The 21,777-nt window shown below is 31.5% G+C and overlaps 1 protein-coding gene across 6 annotated transcripts in view; it reads left to right on the top strand.

Moving 5' to 3' along the window:
• The window catches only part of LOC127730627 (transmembrane protein 198-like), a 59,490-nt gene that overhangs the window by 24,238 nt on the left and 13,475 nt on the right, over positions 1-21,777 (top strand). The window contains exons 3-5 of one of the 6 annotated variants that reach the window (XM_052239123.1): positions 1,296-1,398; positions 14,017-14,285; positions 16,379-16,942. In XM_052239123.1, coding sequence (XP_052095083.1) covers positions 14,066-14,285; positions 16,379-16,942 — 784 coding nt within the window. In that variant the 5' untranslated portion in view covers positions 1,296-1,398; positions 14,017-14,065. Of the gene's footprint in view, positions 1-1,295; positions 1,399-2,341; positions 2,559-4,719; positions 4,944-8,259; positions 8,315-13,008; positions 13,446-14,016; positions 14,286-16,378; positions 16,943-21,777 lie in introns of those variants that run through there. The other 5 variants (XM_052239120.1, XM_052239124.1, XM_052239126.1 and 2 more) reach the window with 5 other exon arrangements.

The raw sequence follows: 21,777 nt of genomic DNA on the forward strand, positions 1-21,777 counted from the left end.
TTTTGTTTACACCATGACAAGTTATAGAACAAGTTAGCATTTTGTTGCAGTAAAATGAATTTTTACCCGGTAGGGGGCTATGTATTGCCATGCAATACTCTCAGAATGCTTGTTATCTTGGAAAATCGCAATTTTTTTAGTTTTCGCCCTCAAACTTAAGTCTGTCTCTTCCAAATTTCATCTCATCTCATACACAATGCTAAAAATCAAAACACTCAAACAGAGTTCGAATTTGGGCAGTGAGTCATTTACCTTGGAAAATTGCAAAGCTTGAGCAGTGGCAGGTGATTTTTCTTTAAAATGTTACCAATATTTATTTTTTGGCTGTTTGATTTTTTTGGTGATAAAGATGCAGATAAAACTGTAAGCATTTCAACTGGATGTAAATTAGACAATTTACAGGTTTTTAATGTTCTATATATCAAATATGAGTTGCTTTTCAATTGTGTAAAAACTGTTCTTATGAAGGTATTCTGTACAGTTCCTATCTATAGGGGTATAGGTAATATATACTAGTAGTTGTTACAGATTAGGGATAAATGAAATAATTTTGAAGTTCGGTTTCATAACACAATAATGATATGTCTGAGTTCTGAAAATGGTTGACTTTGGAAAATTAAAAATTATAATTCCAAAAAGTGGTATAAGCTATTATGGATATATTTACACAAATATTACTAAAATAAAAAATGCTGAAAAACATTGAATATTTTAGGTGGTGGCCATAGACCACAATTATTTTCTCCTATTTGCTTTTTACAATGTTTTGGCACAATTTTAAAAATCCCACTAGCGGTTTCTGAACAATCTTTGGTGTGTGCAATGTTCAGTACAAATTCCAAAATATATAAAAAAAATAAATTGAAAAATGACACTAACCCCGTTGACAAAATAAGCCAATACACATCCCTATTGGTATGGACAAGTCAAGAGATGTTTTGGAAACTGTAGATATTACCTTTTTGCACCTGGCCTAATCAATCCTTCTATCCACTGAACAGCAAAAATTTAACATCCAAACAGTAAGCTCAACTCTTAAAACTGAGCAATTAATTAAAAAGGGGATGAAAAAATAAAGATAAATACACTTTATTATACAAAGTCATATGAAACTTTAAATTTAAAAAAAAAAAGTTGAATATGTTTTATATACTTGAACGTTTTACTATAAAACAAGTGTACGTGAATTTTCTTGTAAAAGAAAATCCTTTATATTATCAAAATCTTTATAAATGTACTGTTATTGAACTATTGTCTTCCTGTACACTAATGAGTCGATATTTTCCTGTATGCAGTGACCTTAACTACAAGACCTCTCGCTAGAACTTAAGCCACCACATAGCGCAAGTGCAAGGGGAAAACTGTGATGAAGGAATGTAAACAAACGTGCACTGGAAGGTAAATAGTAATAAATGATTCTTAAAGAACAAATTTAATACAACAAATCATTTAACAACTGTTAAGGAAGAGTTTAAATAACAAATGGGAATGCATGGAAAATATAAAAAAAAAAATCATGGCTCTATCAATTCACTTAATATTTGTCATGCATTCCACATGCTCTGTGTTGATTGTTTATCATTGTCATCTGGTATACTTGGGCAACTAACTCGAAAGTTAGTTAGCTTGCAATCAAAAATTACTGAATGAAATATTATTTGTTGATGATACATTATAGATTTGTAATAAACATAAAAAAAGTGCATACAGGACTTAGTTTAGTATATATGCATGCATTGGTTAAAAAAAATTGATTTGAAACTCGTTTCATATGACTTTAAATGGAACTTTATTCGTTAACAACGAAAAATAAGGTTAATTAATTGTGGTCTCTTCCCCCTCCACACACACACACACACACACACAGAGGCAGTATTAAGTATATACAAAGTGGTATTTACTACTAATAACTCTGAAAATATTCATGCATCTTAACTATAAATAGCTAACCCCAAGGATTAGGATCTGGTTTCATGGTGATGAAGAGGGGACCAGATCATAACCCTTGCTAGCAAAATAACTTACTAGTACATGCTGAAAACTAACAATTTCTTCAGCTAGAGTTCAGTGCTTATTAGATGTTTATATCAAATAATGCAGGAGTTATTATATCAAAGTTATTTTGCATGCTTATTATTTGTGTGGTATATAGAATTTGTTTTAAAAAATTATCGAATTTCCATTTTGAAATAGGTATTTCATATTTTATTTATCATGTAGGGTTGTTGACTTCACTGCATTTAAGAAATGAGAGGAGTGGATTACATTACAAATTTTTGATATAATACACCCGATTTATAACCAATTAAATTTAAATATCACACACAATTGTAGGTGTTAGAAGTCTGTTGACGTTCGACTTGTATTATTAAGGAAATATCAATAGGGTTTACCTATGTTTGTTTACACGTAGAATGACAACAGTCATCGATTAAAGTTGATCTACCTGTGGATAGGATTTTATGAATGAATGAAGTTAATGTTTCACCTGGATTTAGTTATTTTAATTAATTAATGTGAGGTCTGAACTAAAGGAACTGTATCCAGACACAACACAGGTGAGTTGGTTAAACCAGTTATCATTCTTTAGCTTTACCCTGGCATATTATCAGGTGAAATAAGAAAATTCTAAACAGGCAAAAGAAACTTTATTAAGGAACATTACAAATCCTGATCAGATGGATGATTTTATACAAACCTGAATAAGAAACATTCTTGTAAACCCTACTATAAACACCCTTACCCTGTCTTGATTTGTATTTAGACTGTCTGACTTATGACCAGATTGCAGTTTATCTGTACAGAGGAAGAGAAATTTACAGTTTCCTCATCTTATGTTTATCTTTTGACTATTCTTATACATTAAAAGATAACAGGAATCATCAAAAATATTGAACAATACTACAGACCACTCAATCATATGACTTTACTGAGAAAATAGACCTACAAAGAGTAATGAAAAACACATGGTCCAGATAGCATGACTTTGTACTGGCACACAATATGGTGGGGTTATAAACCAGTTTTACATGCCTTTTAACCATCCATCCCTCAATAAAAAACCTGCACAGTTCAACTATAACAGGATGACTGCTAACTTTATTATGGAAAGAAAAGATGGCACATCATTTTGAAAACATGGTAAAAATGTGCTCCCTATAGTAAAAATGTGCTCCCTACTACAGGAAGCAAAGCCTAGATAGCCACAGCTGTTTGTTGAATACTGCTACTTAAAAATAGAAAAGAAAAAAATCCAATACAACACTCCCTACAGGTTTCATAAAGTCTCATCATAAGATTTAATTGAAATTGGCAGTATTTGTGATAGGCCAGTAAGAATTATGAAATGTCAAACCAATTGGAGAAACAACCATTGTATAAACTAAACAAGTAGGTTACCTGGTAGTTTCTCGCCTGCAGCCATTGGTTTTGAAAGATGAAAGAACTTGAGTTCAAATGTATAATTTTTCAATGTTTAGTTCTATTTATCACAACAATAGATGGTAGGATGAGAAATACTATCTAATATTGTTTTTTAATAGAAACATGATGTTCACACATAAGATGCTGATAAAAGATTGCATTTTTGTTTTGAGTATTCAAAACTCTGTGGTGTTTGTAACCCTGTAAAAGTACTTTGAGTTAATGAAAGATTTCGTTCCTGAAAAATCAATTAGAACATAATCTTAGAACTCTTCAAGTTGTAAAATGTAAACACTATTGGATGAGGCAAGAGGAGCCATCTAAAAAAGGGAAGTTAAAATCATCTCTTTTTATGCCCCCGCAACTAAAAGTTGGGGGGCATATTGTTTTACCCCTGTCCGTCCGTCCCATTATGGGTATATAGTTATTCCAGATAACTCCTCCTACAGTTTGAATGCTAGGAAGTTTTCACTTTGCTGGCTGTTTGTTCATATATTGAAGGTGTGCATGTGGTCAGGGTTTTGATTTTTATTAATATTTGCTCTTTTGGGAGATAGTTGAACTTTGTCATTTTTGGAGTATATACTTGCAAAAGAGGTGCATAGTGATTCCCGATAACTCCTCCTACAGTGAACCATAGACCTATGTGCTCCCATGCTCAACTTTGTGTATTTTTAAATAACACTTTGCATCTGTGGGGTCATCAGTTGTGTCTCCCAGACACAATAATATCTCAAAGAAAGTCCTACATTGACTTTGTTATAATACAGTTACTTCAGAGTGGAGTGCGGGGGGATCACTTTGTCTAGTTTTACATATATTTTATTTATTATTAGTAAAATTTTATTGAAAAAGACAACTTCTATGTGACGTACACCCTTAACTGTCTTCTTTGAACAATGGTTCAAGCTTTAATAAAGACTTCATCCATTAGAATAAATTCAATGTAAAGGTGACCCATTATGGATCTTGTTTCTTATGTATAGGAAATTTTCTCATTATTAAAAATGATGATTTTTGCACTGGTATGAGCAGCTTTCCCAAATATCATTTTTGTTTTACTATATAAAATGGGAGCGGCTAAGTGTGAGATGCTTGCCCAACTCTTTCAGTTTCGCTTTATTTATCAGTCTTGAAAAAGGGCATCCAATTAATGTTTTCATGTTTATTTGCAATAAAATTCCCCCTGTTAGCCTTAAATGTCTACAAAACACATTATTTAAATCTAAATTTAAAATATTTGAGTTGGTATGATAGTGGATCCATTTATTACATTATGTAACATAATGTGTAGGCTCGATCCTGTCATGATTATAAGGATTGTTCTGATTTACACACTTCAGTGACAGTATTGTTTTTTTAAAAAAACAGACTTCCGACTTTCTAGGGAAAATGAATTTGTAACTGGTCATTAGAATTTCATTCAAGTGTTTATTTCAATTAGAAGATGATAATTTTGGTATTAATCTTTGTGTTATGAAAGTGCCAGTACTAATCAAGGGACATCTGTCTAGCACCATGTGAGTTTTAATATTTTTTCTAGATTGAATAATATTGTTTTTTAAGTATAATCTAAATTTTTTGTTTGAATATTTGCTCTGTATATATTTTTCATAAGTTAGTGGCACAAATTTATTGCATATGTGTCAACCATTTTCAGAATGGTATAGAAATCCATGAGAGCCTGTTTAGAGAAATGGGTAGATTGTGGCATAAGATCCTTTTTGATTACATAGTAACATTTAAAATTTTACAGTGAGGCTTTAGGTACTGGCAGGTTTTCTAAAGGATCTGTTATGAACTAGTTGCAACATAAATGTCAACACTTAAAAATGCTGATGTTTTTGTAATGAATTTGTTAGATGTTGACCTTTTTTATCATTAAATTAACTGAGGCAGGTCAATGGCCTTTTATTGTATACAAGTTATATTATAGCTTTATATAAAGCAAGATGAAGCCAGTAGTTAATCAGAATATATTTGATTAGTCTTTCTATTGAATAGAGCAGGGAATAGTTATTGAACTGGTTACCATATAATACATTGATCGTTTTCCACTGCTAGTAGAGCAAACAAGTCATGAATTACTATATGTAGTTTAACAGCTTAGTGTATATATGATAATCACCAGTATATAGAACAGTAGTCAGAAATGTTCAAATCAGATCTCAATACAAAATATTTCTGTTTATTGGATTTTTTCTTTAAATTCTGTTTATAACCTTGGATATTTATTGGTGTGAAGGTCTTTCTGAATGTAAGTTGTCTTTATTATTCAGTTGTAACATATTGAATAAGAGGGATTAGTAGACAATGTCGAATGGTAATGGTAGCTTAGATCAGGTTCTATGTATCTTATGTTTGCATTCATATGAAAAGTGATGGGTTACCCATTAAATAAAAGTGAAGAAAGACTAAAAGGAGGCAAAAGGTTATTATAAAGACCTTCTTTTACTTTAGGGATATCATTCAGGTTAGGATAAGAATAGAACTAGTAGTAGGTTTGGGTTATAAAGTTTAGGGTTAAAATATACCTAGGATTAGGTTTGGAGTAGGGACTATGGATATTAACAGTGTAGTCTTATGTGATCATTATGATTCACATACAGAAAAAGAATTGAGAGGAGGCACATATAAACAGCTTTTAATGAAAGTCTATGTATAGGTTATGTAAGAAAAAAGATGTCCGAAGCATGTGTTTTTAGTAGGTTCTTTTAAATGTTTTCTTTAATTTGTGAAACATGGATTTACTAACATAATCTTTCAGGTTTTATGTTCTGATAATGTAATGAATTGAAAACTGAACAATAAGAAATTATACATATATGCATGATTGATGTAGAATTAATTTTCATTTAGTGTAACAAATACTATGTAGTGTCAGTGTTCATGCACCTAATTGACTACTGTAAATTCAGAAATTATTGCGTGCATTTATTATTACGATTTTGTCATTTTAGACTAAAATGCGATTTTAATTTTTGCGATATTGAGATAAATCCTGTTTAATTCATATAAAAAATTTCAAAATGCGAGTTTAAATTATTGCGATTATAACCCTGTCGCATTTTTCGCAATAATAAAAACATCGCAATAATTTCTGAATTTACAGTATTTTAATGAGACATATATTTTCATGTCTAAGCCATTAAAAGATTTGGAGTCAAGAACATGAGTTAAGCCCTTTTCAAATGATTTTTATAGGACTGCAAAATTTCTGCAGTCCTATAATGTTATGACGTTGTCATAGTTTGTTCTTATGTTGTACTGTTACACCACTTACCAAGGTTAGAAGGAGGGTTTGGCACCAGCAAACTAGTTTAACCCGCCACATTCTTTATATGCCTGTCCTAAGTCAGGAGCCTGTAACTCAGTGGTTGTCTTTAGTTGCTGTATATCATATTTGTTTTTTGTTCATTATTTTGTACATAAATCAGGCCGTTAGTTTTCTCGGTTGAATTATTTACATATGTTTTTTACTGGGCCTTTTATAGCTGACACTGCGGTATAGGTTTTGCTCATTGTTGAAGACCGTATGGTGACCTATAGCTGTTAACTTCTATGTCATTTGGTCTGGTGGAGAGTTGTCTCATTGGCAATTATACCAGATCTTCTTATTTTTATAATAGAAAATCAGAAAAAAATGCTTTACAATTTGAGGTCAAATTATCCAAAAAATATATAGTTTAAATCGTCTTTTGAACCTTATAATGTACTTCAATAAAAAACACTGTTATTTGATAACTTGCTTTCCATTTGAAATGCAGCCATGAAAAGGCAATAAATTATGACCATTGACTTGAAGGCACTCAGAAAATAAAGAGCAAAAACCTTTCCCAAAAAGATATTCATGAAGTGCATTGTGTGTTTATTTCCTTGCTTACAAATTTTTTTGACAATGCAGACATGTGCTCTATATGAATTTGGTATAAATGTTCTGGAAATTATCCTTTTTGGCTGAAATTGGGTAAACTGCCAAAATGTCACAGTCAAATTGTGCCATCAAGTTTATATTTTCATCAATCAAGCTTTTAAATTTTTGATGATTTACAGGGCCAATATTAAAGCCTCAAAATGTACCATATCCTTAGAAGTTCCAACTGAACATGAGCCAGCTTTTCAGTTATTCATTTTACTTTACATGATATGTCAGTGTTTATGTCAATGGTCACACTGACTTATGATCACAGATAAAACCCTTACTGCTAGAAATCATTTGTCGAGTATTTTCAATTGCCTTTCTCTACCTAGTAAATATAGCTCTGGAATAATGTTATCTTTACGTCATTTTAAACCTTTGAAAAAAATTACGAAAATTGAATAAAAAATTTTTCATTATGATTCAAATTCTGAGATTTCATCTCCATTGAATGCAAGATAGTAGCTTAGTAAGATTGCAGATTTTTTAGTCAAATGGAATTAATTAGGAGATCGGTAGTCAGTGGTCCAGAAATTTAACATGCACTAAAAATGTAAAACAGTTCAGACTTTGAGTTTTGAAAAAAAACTAACAGTTTATGTAGCTGTCAAATGTATACATGCCTGGTATATATTTATTTAGGGCAGTTAAGTTCATAAACAAACACTGAAAACTTCACACCTGGGCAGTTATAAGTACTGATATATTGCTAAAGTGTGTTTCCTTTGATCTGTTATCAAAATCAAGATTACAAAACACTGATTAAGTTTCGTTTTAATCTTGATCAGTTGGTGTTTTAAACTAAATGATGTGTAAGGTTGGCACCCATGTGTCTGTGGTCTCAGAATTAAGCTGACCATACATGATAGTATTGTTGATTAGTTTGATATGGTAGAATGTTTACATTTCCTTTGTTATGAAGTTTAATGATGAGTCAGCTCAGACAGTTTCAGTGTTACTAGTCATATCAGAGTAAGTCTATTGTTTATTCACTTTTTAAAACTTTTCGTTTAGTTTAGATGTGTTTTCATCAGAATTTTTATAATAAATGCAGATTATATATAGTGTACTTTAAGAACAGATGAGTAATTTGATGTAGTAAGTATGAATCATTTTACATAAACTAGATTTCTATTTCTGGACAACATACAACATATTCATTTCTATTTCTTTTATTTTAAACTTAAAATGCAATGAATTTATTAGACATAGCATAAGATATTTGTAATATTACTCTGGCAAATCTATGTCAGCAGTATATTTATTATCTTCCAGGATTACTGGTTCACTCTTGTTCTTGCACAGATTTTGTGCAGATGTTTTAAGAAAGTGAATAATTTCAATTTACTTGATTATGTCATCTTCATAACAAAAGGCTTTTTACAATTTAATGGCCTTCCTTTGGAACATAATTGGGTTAATTTGTATGTAATTAAACAAAAGGTTTTGTTGTTTAGATCTGTCAAGTGAAACGGATTGCCATGTAATACACTTGTAGTTTATAAAGTAGTTTATGGTGTTTAGTTTGATCCTCCCTAATTCTTTTGAAGAAAACAAATTGCTGGTGATTTATAAACCTATGTCTATGTTTATATAGTAGTTATTTGCAATAAGTTTCCTGCTTTTGTTAAAGACAAATTATACTTTAATACCAGATACAGTCTTCAGATGTATATAAGGTTGGTAATAATATTTTCAAAATAACCAAGGACCCAATAATCTTTGCTACATAATTTTGTGTCTGATCATGAATTGTCTCCCTTGTTTAGTAACTTGCATTGCAGCTTTCATGAAAAAAACAAAGCAAACACCTGTTTGTAGCTATATCAGTTTTATGGTAACTATTCACTAAGGTAAAGATCCCTCAAGTTATTTTATCACATTCATGTAATAATTACAAGTCTTTATAACCTGAAGGTTTTTAGGATAACTAAATAGTTTGGTGTAAAACAGATTTTGAAGAGAAAAGCTGTTTTATTTTAGAAACCATAACCACCTTTTAAGATCAATTAAAAGATTGTCTTGTTTTTATTATCAGTTTTAATAGTTTTAGTGAAAATATGTATTTGCACTTCAATAATGGCAATTACATGCAAAGTAGTTTGAATTAATACTTTGAATGAATTAGAAAATCATTGCTAAGTGACTGGGGAGATTATTAATTACAACATAATGTAAAAATGAAGGAGAAAAGATTTCGACTGTTCATGGTTGTAATGAGTAGGGTAACTTATATATAACTCTGAAATATTGTTTATGGATTACAATTATAGTTTGGGGTAAGTTATGTATCAGATTCAAAGTTCAAGACATTATTTAAATCTATGCAAAGAGTGAATTTTGTTTTTACTTCATTTTGTATTGCATTTTTGACACTCAAAATGAAAATAACTGTAAGAGAAGTTGTAATGTTACATATCTGAACAATATGTCAAATTCCATATGTAAACAAAGACATTCAAATATTCTTTATTCTAATTTATAGCAAAGTTTATTTGGATAGTTTGACAACATTTCAATCAAAATTTGATTTAAATTGGATAATTTTCTTGAGGGTATGGAATTAATTATGTAGTTATCAATCTTCTATTACTCAATCTCCACACACCTGATAGAAATAGCCTACAGGTTTATAATCTGTATCAGACATCTTAATAATTAGGCAGAAATTATAACATTAAAGGAGTAATTAAATACCTATCAAAGTCATTCACCTGTTCAATACTCAATTTGGTGTATTCTTGACCAATTTTCGATTTTATCATTTCCTAAATGTTGCTTTGGAAACTAGCTAAGGAAATTGTTGGAAGTTAGCATAAAAAATTAGTACTTGAAACTTCATTATCATTCAAAACAATATCAATTTATCTTAAGGTTTCTATGAAATGTCACAAACAGATTCTTAGATATAAGAAGATGTGGTATGAGTGCCATTGAGACAACTCTCCATCCAAGTCACAATGTGTAAAAGTAAACCATTATAGGTCAAAGTACGGCCTTCAACACGGAGCCTTGGCTCACACCAAACTGCAAGCTATAAAGGGCCCCAAAAATGACTAGTGTAAAACCATTCAAACAGGAAAACCAATGGTCTAATTTATATAAAAAATGAGAAACGAGAAACACTTATGAACCACATCAACAAACGACAACCACTGAACATCAGGTTCCTGACTTAGGACAGGTGCACTTGTCTATTTAACTGATCATGATGGGATGGATGTTTAGTTGGTCAAATTTTGATCAAGTAAGACAGATGAATTAAATGTAAAATATTTCACTTATTTTTATACGCCCGTTTACGGGACGTATTATGGTATACCGTTGACCGTCTGTCCGTCCGTCCGTCGTCAACATGTCGGACATTAACTCAAAAAAGCTTTAACCAATATGCATTAAACTTTGGTGGATTGTTTATATCTATTGACGTGAGCTCCCTTTCGTTTTTTATAAATTTCAGATTTACCGTTTCCGAGTTTTGGGGTTTTATTCATTTAAAAAGGGGGGATTGTCCAGTTTTTCGACAATAACTCAAGAATGCTTTCACCAACTTGCAAGAAATTTTGATGAATTGTTTATTTCTATTGACATCAGCTCCCTTTTGGATTTTTATAAATTTTAGATTTTACGTTTTCGAGTTACAGGTTTTTTTCATAAAAAAAGGGGGATTTTCCAGTTTTCGGACAATAACTAAAAAATGCTTTCAGTAGTTCTCATGAAACCTTAGTGAATTGTTTATATCTGTTGATGTAAGTTCCCTTTAGAATTTTATAAATTTTAGATTTTACATTTCTGAGTTATGGGGTTTTATTCATTAAAAAAGGGGGGATTTCCCAGTTTTTGGACAATAACTCAAAAATGCTTTCAGCAGTTCTCATGAAACTTTGGTGAATTATTTATAGCTATTGATTTAATCTCCCTATTGATTTTCATTAATTTCAAATATGACATTGAGAAGAAATTGAACTTTATTTGTTTATATAGTCTGACAACAGATTTACTAAGTAGTGCGCAACAGCACAGTGTATTGCACAACAGCAAGAAATCTTTAATTGAATATAAATTCAATTCATATAACCAATTTCACGTTCTTTGACTACATTTATTCAGAAACCTATAATATGTCAAATATTTAATTACAATCCAAATTCAGACCTGTATCAAGCTTGAATATTGTGTCCATTTTTGCCCCAACTGTTCAGGGTTGGACCTCTGCGGGCGTATCCAGCTTGATATCAGCGAAGCAGTTTATTTGTAATGGATCTGCATATTTATTTATGACAAAAAATGTATGGCTTGAAAATACTTCTTTAACTCAATTCCCCAAGAAAATTCTGGAAAATCAGACATTTTCAACCTACTTTAGTCTAATTTTGGACTATTTATAACCATGATAATGTGTCATTGTTTTTCTGTGACATGGACTGGCTGTTGAAATCAAGACTAAAGGCATGATTGGGGGCAAATGGGTTATAGGAATACGAAATGAAAAAGCCACTTGAGTCATCAGAGTTCATAGATGCCACAAAAAAGAACATGAATTATGCTTGCCATTTATTGATTGATCGATTGTTGGTGCTTTATTACCAATTTCAGCACTCTTGGCTTCGCCAGTTTTTATTGGTGGAGGAAAAATATTGTCTGGAGAAAAACCTACTGACTTAAGCCAAGAAAACTGGCAATCTTATTCCATTAAGATCAGAGTTGAATGCACCTGCCACATGCAGGATTCGAACTCACGACCTCAGTGTTGACAGGCTAGGGATTGCTGTACGTAGACCTAGACCTTTGATCCTAGGTTGTTATTTTCTTTTGAGCTTGAAAATCAATAGGATATATAAGATGTCTTACATGATGATATTTTGTATCAATATAGAAATAAGAAGATGTGGTATGCTTGCCAATGAGACAACTCTCCACAAGAGACCAAATGACATAGAAGTTAACAAATTTGGTGATTGATTAGTTCAAGCTTGTCTAAAAGTGTAATCTACAACTTGTTGGTTAGATTTTTTTCTGGACCCTTATCTTCTGCTTGAAATTGACCTCTGACTTTAAAAATCAATAGGGATTATCTTCTCTTAATCATTCGTTGTTGGTATGGTATGTTACTTGTACAGTTGGACAGACAGCCATTATCCCCTGCCTCCCCATTGTTGACTTTTGTTTAACATTTTCTGATTATATACATGAAACAATGCAATTAAAAAATAAGATAATTCAGAAGGAAAATGTATATATCTGGGTTTGTTGATTTCTGTATGTTTTTTTAAACTCAAACATTTTTTATGGCTTAAAGAAGATTATTCTTTATTTGAATGAACTTTTGTATTGCTAGCAGTCTTGCTTTCTTATACAACAAAACCATTTGATCATTTCTTTGCACTCATTTAAAGAAATGTCAATTTAGCAGTTAATGCAGATTGTTTATAGTAAATGGAAATTCTGGAGATTATATTAGTTATTTACTGTTGTTACTGGCGATTCATCAACTTGTTTCATAATATTGAATCAGACCTGTCAATAGATAATTACTCAGAAATCTATTTTATATGAAACAGACGATTATGTAACTTGTCAGAAATTTGACATTTGGTTTACAATGTTGAACTGGATAGATTTGCACTAATATATAAATTATTAATAACTTATGGATTACAGGTGAACAGTTAGCTGAAATTCATGGAGGATTGTTTTGTCAGTCATAATGATAAAATGTGATAATTTAATAAAACCTTGCTCTTCATTTTAATTACTCCCGCTGATTTGATTATCAAGAACAGTTTCAGTAGGATGGGAAGCATTTAACATTAACTGAAAAAAATATAGAAATGGAGTATTGAACATGATAATTGTTTAGCACTGGAAATTGAAAATGAGATTTTCTTTCGGGAGAGGTTTTTCGTTCTGATTCAATTACACACAAATTTAGTAAGGAGAATATTGAATGATTATCAAATAGCTTAAGAGGAAATTTTGTGGATTGATTAGTTCTGATCATGTGATAGCATAGTTTAGGAGTAGATGTTTGTCTCCATTGCTATTTAATATATGTAAATTCATATTAGTTTATCATTGGATTATTAAGTTTGAAGTGGTTTAAGTAAGTAAGTACCTGTAGTAGATTAATATCAGCCTAGCCATTTGAATATATTTCACATCATCCTAGCCAATTGATATTATTTTAGTAATTGGAAGAGTATACTTCATCAGATTATTTAGATATGAAATCAAATTAGTTACAACAGATATATATTTATCAGGAAATCTAACTGAAATTTCATTTAAATTATTTATGTTCACCAGCACTGACACACATTGATGACTTAATGATCTGATTATTATGTGAACACTAGATTGATCATTAAACAAAGCAAGGATATATTACAACAAAAACCCTAAACAAGGAAATCAACATTGTACTGTAAACAAAAAACTCTTCTATCTTTAGAAATGATCACGATTATTTACAAATTTAAATATGGAGTTAAATGTTGAATCTCATTTTTACTTGAATTTAGTATTTTGAATTCATCATGCCAAGTTTTAAGTGATTCTTGGGTGCTGGATTTGTTTTGTGTGGACTTATGGAATTAGATGTGTCATCTAATCATGTAGATATACTACTTTGTTATGTTTGAAACCTTTTGTAATTACTGATTTATTAATTTCAGATGACCAGCTTCTAAAACTAGTATTAAACCTTAGGGAGATTTGACTACAATGGATGGAAGAGTTCTGTTAAGAAGGTTGTTGCAGTCCACACCAACAATATACGATGATGGGAATCCAGAGGAAAATTCAACTGTTATAATTCCCTCAACACCAAAAACTGTAACACATACACTTAAGTCATGTGACCACATAGATACGGATTATGATGTAGCACTAGCGATAATCTGTGCCATGAGTTTTATTTTTGGCATAATATACACATTCTTTGGTTAGTATGATACTTTGTTACAAGAGGTTCAAATAGAATCTTATCAGGGATAAAACTGCTCATCAGAAAATAAAATCAAAGGAATTCACAGACAAATTTCTCTAAAATATGGTAGTTTAATGTGCTAAATAGAAGACAAATTGCAATCCATGAATGGTTTTTATGGAGAAATCAATCTGGAGAACAATACTTTTTAACTTTTAGTACAAATAAAAAGAATTGTAGGGTAAATCTCAATGTGTCAGCAATACTAAAATAATCTTAGAATACTCCTGATAACTCTGGCTAAGTATAATAGTATCTTAGAATACTCTTCTGATAATTCTGGCTAAGTATAATAGTATCTTAGAATACTCCTCTGATAACTCTGGCTAAGTATAATGGTATCTTAGAATACTCCTGATAACTCTGGCTAAGTAATATAGTATCTTAGAATACTCCTGATAACTCTGGCTAAGTATAATAGTATCTTAGAATACTCCTCTGATAACTCTGGCTAAGTATAATAGTATCTTAGAATACTCCTCTGATAACTCTGGCTAAGCATAATAGTATCTTAGAATACTCCTCTGATAAATCTGGCTAAGAATAAATGTGATTGGTTTGCCTTCAAATATTCATATGAATACATGTCAATACAGGGTATATGTCAATGAGACAGCAACCAAACAACACCATGAAATTAGAAAAGATGCTCACAATTTTGAGGTTCCCCAATGCAGATAAACATTCAATTAGGGACATCTTCTAACTATTTAATCATTTATGCATAAAAGTATTTTTATGCCCCCGCCGTAGCGGTGGGGGCATTAAGTTTTACCCTTGTTTATATCAGTATCCCTGTTAGGGGAGTTAGATACTGTTTGAAATATTTTCCTTGGAGCTTTTTCCTAAAGATACTTAGACATAAAACCCTTTAAATAATCATGATAATACAGATTATGTTTCAAATGAAAATAGCACAAATTAAAAGAATTAGATTAACATGGATCATAAGACAAGAACAAACACCAATGGCGTTAGTTCCAAATGGAATTTGACAAAAGAAATTTGATGTATACCTCAACAGTCAGGGGTACTACTTGTACAAGTTATCTTTATTTACTTGAAGAAGTAAATAAAATATACTTATATAAGTTAATTATAATGTTTGAATAATCTCCCCTTAATTTTCTCAAAAATTTACTTGTATAAGTAAATTTTTTTTACAATCCACAAAAATTCTCAAGTTTTGAGATGTAAAATCATGTCTTTAACAATTTTTCTCAGGTTAGCTCATAATTTTTGATAAGAGTTCAATGTTTCATCTCATTAATTCAACAAAGAAACTGATTGAGCAAAGATCTTAAGTATTTGCGCAAGGCCTTCAAAAATTGCTCCTTAGGGGCTTGTAAATGAGCAGTGTTCGGAAGATAACAGACAAATGAGATTTTCATTGTCCATGAAATTACACTTAAATGTTTAGTAAAGACATCTGCAAAGGACAGACAATTGAAAATTGTGTTAGAGCAAAGAAGTTCTAAGAATTCAAGAAAAGAAGATAGGATGACTTTTTTACTTGTATAAGTAAAAAAATCTGAATGTCTAAGGGACATAATTAGGCCAAAAAATAATTTACCTATACAAGTAAATAAAATACACTTGTATAAGTATCCTACAAATTTACTTATATAAGTATATTAATATTTACTTCTTCAAGTGAATAAAAATTACTTGTACAAGTAGTACCCCTGACTGCTCAATGAAACAGCAACCCAAAAATAGCATTGCATCGGATACTTCACTGATAACTCTTGCAAGTGTAAGAAAAGATATAAATTATAAATATGATTTGTTTGCCTCAATATTTATTGTAAGTTTTGATATTGATACAAGATATACAGATTATATGTCACTTAGACATTAAGAGGTCAGCAGACAGGTCTTTCAACAGCAGAAAACTTAATCACCTTAGTCTAAATACTCACAAATTGGGAATAACTTTAAAAGCGATTGAACAAAGATATTTCAAACACCAAGTGTTTTGAAATTAAAAAAAAAAGATATGTCGAAGTATTTTTTTTTGTTATAACATTATGTTTATTGTTTTGCAGGTTACAGATTTTTTAAAGCTGTTATGTTCCTAACAGGATTCATATTTATATCAGTTCTTACATATTTAATACTTTCGGAACAGAATATTTTACCCCTGGGAGGAGAAATAGGAGTAGCAGTAGGTGCTGGACTTATTCTTGGCATAATAACAATGTTAGTGCAATATATTGGACTATTCCTCACAGGATTTCAGTTTGGATTATCTATTGCCATGTGCATTTTAGTTGTTTTAGAACAATTTTACCATCCAACCACACGATGGATTCCTATTGGTATTTTATGTGGAGTTGGAATATTTTTTGCTGCATTGACATTGAAATTCCAGAAAACATTTACAGTTTTAGGAACTAGTATATTTGGTGGTGCTTTAATGATATCTTGCCTGGACTACTTTATAGAAAAGTTTACAATGTTAATATATATATGGGAGAGAGCTAAAGGTGATTTATCTGACCATGTGTGTTGGTACAGCTGGGTGTTGTTAGGTTGTTGGCCGTTTTGTTTTATTGTTGGTGCGGTGGCCCAGTGGAGAATTACAGGACAAGGTTATGATCATAGAGATAGTAAGTTTAGTTGAATGGTTATTGAGATTTAAAATATACAATGATTATAATGTTTTCAAAAATGTATATTATATTGCAACAGACATAATACCTGAAACTTCAATGACTAGTCCAGTAGTTATTATATGTTTCAAATTGATGCTTTCTTTAGCAATGACAACCTATCAAATTTTTTATTATTGATATTGCCTTTTAACAGTTCTACACAATTTTTGTTCATACATGTCATATGACCCTCATATTTAAAGAAAATCACATACGATACAGTTACAGGGGAGGTAACTATGTCACTAACCTAAAATTATTTTTCATGACATCAAACTGTGACATATTGGGAAAAGATGTATTTAATGACTGGATTTAATGTTGAGCTTGAAAATGAGTTCATGGACTCTTCTTCACTAAAATGAAATTTGGCTTGGTTATGTATGAAGATTATTTGTACCAAGTTTTATGAACAAATCACCAATGATTTTTTTTAAATTAGATAATTAAATATACAACAGAGAATGCTGTTTTTTTTCCTAAAATCATGAAAATTTTATAAAAAGAGAATTATTTCCAAAGAATTGTTACTTTAATTTAGAGCATAGTTATGTAAACATATGGTAAAGTAGATATTCCAAATGTTTTTACAAAATTTGGCTTGTGTTTTTCTTTTGAAATAAAAAAAGTTAGGTATGTCATTCGATTGGACATGTTTGATAGAAATGTCCAAGAATCCCAATTTTTATACGACCGCAAAAAATTAAAATTTTTTTGGTCGTATATTGGTATCACATTGTCGTCAGAGTCGTCAGAGTCGTCCGAAGACAGATGGTTTCCGGATAATAACTTTAGTATAAGTAAATAGAAATCAATAAAATTTTAACACAAGGTTTATAACCACTAAAGTAAGGTTTGGATTGATTTTGGGGGTTATGGTCCCAACTGTTTAGGAATTAGGGGCCAAAAAAAGGGCCCAAATAATCATTTTTGTACTTTCCAGACAATTACTTGTATTAAAGTGTATGAATCTCTCTGAAATTATACCACAAGTTTCCATACAACAAAGGGATGGTCAGGCTTGACTATGGGGGGTTATGGCTCAAACCATTTAGGAATTAGAGGCAAAAAAGGGGAAAAACAAGTTTTTTTCTGGTTAAAGGACAATTAAGACAATTTAAAGCAGTCTAAGGGAGGTAATCCAATCCCAATTTAAAACAACAATGTCTGATTACCTCCCTTACACTGCTTGTAAATTATGTATTAACGAATGATGATTGTCTTGAGGTGATTAGCTGTCAATTTATTTTTAAAAGTTACTATTAATTAATATTAATTTTAGCCATGTTCGCCATGACTATGTATGTCATTTTATATTTTAAGACTTGTATGATGTATTTAAAAGGGTAATTATGGTTGCAAATTTTCTTAAAATTTGAATTGAGATAATAACTATTTCTTGAGGGAATGATTTTTTTTTTGGAATAAGGGAGAGGGGGAGGTGAAAAAAATTTTTTTTTTTTTTGGGGGGGGGACTATTTTTTCTCATTACAGATTTCAGAAATTAAAAAGAAAATTTCTTCAAATATTTTTTTGGGGGGGTTAATATTCAACAGGATAGTGTATTGCACAAAAGCAAAAAAATGGGGTCAATTTTATTTAGGGGGGGGGGGGGGGGGAGGGGGTCAATTCGCAACAGCAAAGTGTATTGCACAAAAGCAAAAAAATGAATATAAATTCAAATCATATAACCAATTTTTAAGTTCTTTGACTACATGTACAGTTATTCTGTGGCAGAAACCTATTATGTGTCAAATATTTAATTACAGTCCAAATTCAAACCTGTATCAAGCATGAATATTGTGTCCATTTTAAATTTGGCCCCAACTTTTCAGGGTTGGACATCTGCGGTCATATCCAGCTGCGCTCAGCGAAGCAATTTATTAGTAAATGTGTAAATTTCAACCCAATTAATTTTTTTATTACATTTGTCAATTGACTAGGTGAAGAATAGCAGGTATTCAAATTTTCATAAACAAAATACTGTGGGATCAAAACTATATTGTATGCCCTTAAAAGGGGTCTAACATACATGTATACAAAGTTTAATACATTTTCATTTTTCTATAAATCAGGGATCTGCCACTGGTCTGTATATTGTGTGTTGACAAATATGCTCAAATATAAATCCCTGGCATGCGCTGGAATTAATCCAGATACACTTGTATTGGTCCCACCCACCTCCTCATGGGTTTCTGAGAGAATTACATGTAATGTATGTGTGTATGTGATATGCATCCAGCAGGCAAAGGCTATACTCTGGTCCATGCTCATAACACAATTGGATTTAAGACCAGACCCTGAAGAGCTCATGTTTACTGAAGCCAAACAGAATCTCGTACCTTAGCCGTTATGCACAGGCTGGACCAGATAAACAAATATAAGTTGAAATGAGACAAAATACTGGTTTGGGCAAACTAACCACAGTTTTATTAATTTCTTTCATTATATAATAAACAATGCCAATGAACAATGAAAGAATCATAAAAAGTCAATTGTTTCGCAAATATCAATTCACTGATAAGTCTGTGGTACTCCAAACACTTGCCCAAACCAGGTACAATGTAGGAATAGTGTAGTGATATGTTAAATAGAAAGTTTAAGTGCATTAGCAAAAGTTTTCATAACATGCAATCTGTAGGAAGGAGAGGGGTCCAAATAACCCTTATATGCATCACTTTTCCAGTCTCCCTGAGACTGAATTAGTTCCCCTGGAACACCACACTGAAAGGCAAACGTGGCACATCCTCTACGAAAACTATGTCCAGAATAAAGAGAGGCGTCAAAACCAATAACTGATAGGACAGTTTTAAGTCTAGCCAAAAACACTGCATAGGTTAAGGGGATAGTGTCTTCCCCATGTCGATATAAAAAGGCCGGAGTAGGGGTTTTGACAGCTGGTACCATTTTAAAATTTAATAATAAAGCCTGTGAGGGGCATAAAGGAGAATTTTTTATAGCAGGAAGTGGAATATCTGAACAACGTTCTGCAAACTGGATGGTCTTAGATTTGGAAATGCGCAATAGGACACCATCTTTCTGAAAAAATACATTATGTCTGCTTAAATGGCGATCAGGGTCAAAATCATTCACAGATGGTGTCAACAAATTAGACTTCCTGAAAAAGGAAAAGAAAGCAACAAGGCAAGCTGCCCAAAACGCCACATCTTTAGTATCGTTAAAGGATATAACGGCAAAAATTTTAAACAAAATCTTGGGGGTAATTGGCAACTTATCTGTGTTAAAAGTGATCAAGAGCGCGCTTGTGATAAAACAAAGACTGCAATTAACAATCTGATTGGATAATTTGAATGAATCAAGAACAATGATTGGCTAGCATCCTAGATACCAATCATACCAATTAGTAAAAGATTAGGGCTGAAGAAATTATGATTTCAATCATGATTGGATAAAGGGAACTTCCTGGAGACAGTAATTAAATAAGTAAGCAAAATACTATATCCAATTTCCCTCTGTATTAATACTTTATTAAATGAAAATATCACATTAATCTGATAGTACACTACATAAGATAAAAAAAAAAAGGTTTATTTTTGTATCTATAATTCAATACACAATCTATGATAATGTAAACACTGTCCTCTTGTTGCATGTTTACAAAGGTGTTTATGTGGTAGTACACATGTTCCCTATGATATGATCTTTCTAAATTTAATGCCAAATTACAGTTTTGACCCCAATTTCACGGTCCACTGAACATAGAAAATGATAATGCGAGTGGGGCATCCATGTACTATGGACACATTCCTGTTTCTGAAATATTACAAACATGTGAACAATTCTTACATATAATATAAAAATAAGAAGATGTGGTATGATTGCCAATGAGACAACTCTCCACCAGAGACCAAATGACATAGAAGGTTAGCAACTGAAATATAAAAATAAGGAGATGTGGTATGATTGCCAATGAGACAAATATCCACGAAAGTTCAAATGAAGTGGATGTTGGCAATTATAGGCAACCATACAGCCTTCAACAATGAGAAAAACCCATACCGTATAGTCGGCTATAAAGTTCATTGTATGGCCTTAAGCAATGAGCAAAACACATACCACATAGCAAGCTAAAAAAGGCCCTGAAATGACAAATGTAAAACAATTCAAACCAGAAAGCAAATGGTCTGATTTATGTACAAAACAATAAGCAATTTAAAACAAATATGATATACAGCAGGCTCCTGACTTGGGGCAGGCACATACAGAATGTGGTAGGGTTAAACATGTTTGCGGGCGAGCCAACCCTAAAATATTTTCTACAAAAAAGTTTTCACCTTCGACAAAAGTCGAAGTATGCAAGACATAAGTATTACCATCTGGCGGCAGCGACATAAACTATTTGTATAAAGTTTAAGATTTCAGAAGGTAGAAGACTTGAATGATTCATATCTTGTATGCAGATACCTTATGTTACCAAATTTCCATCCGTCATATGTCCATTGTCCTCGACCACATTTTCATGGTTGAAAAGAAAAGAAAAAAAAAGTTTTTTTGTTATGTAAATTTCTCACTAAATATGAGTAATAGGATACCGGTAAATATATTGGGTATATGGCTTCCTTGCAACGTCTTCATGTCAGTCAGACAGGGTTTACTTGACCTAGACCTCATTTCATGGATCAGTGATCAAGGTTAAAGTTACATTATCAGATACCATGAGCAGTAGGTCAACTATATATGGTGTATGGAATGATTGTAAAGGGTACATGTCAGTCTGGCACGTTTCATCTGACCTTGACCTCATTTTCATTATTTGAAAAATGTTAAGT

Source organism: Mytilus californianus, unplaced genomic scaffold (genome assembly GCF_021869535.1).
Source record: "Mytilus californianus isolate M0D057914Y unplaced genomic scaffold, xbMytCali1.0.p SCAF_2, whole genome shotgun sequence".
Classification (NCBI taxonomy): Eukaryota; Metazoa; Mollusca; class Bivalvia; order Mytilida; family Mytilidae; genus Mytilus; species Mytilus californianus.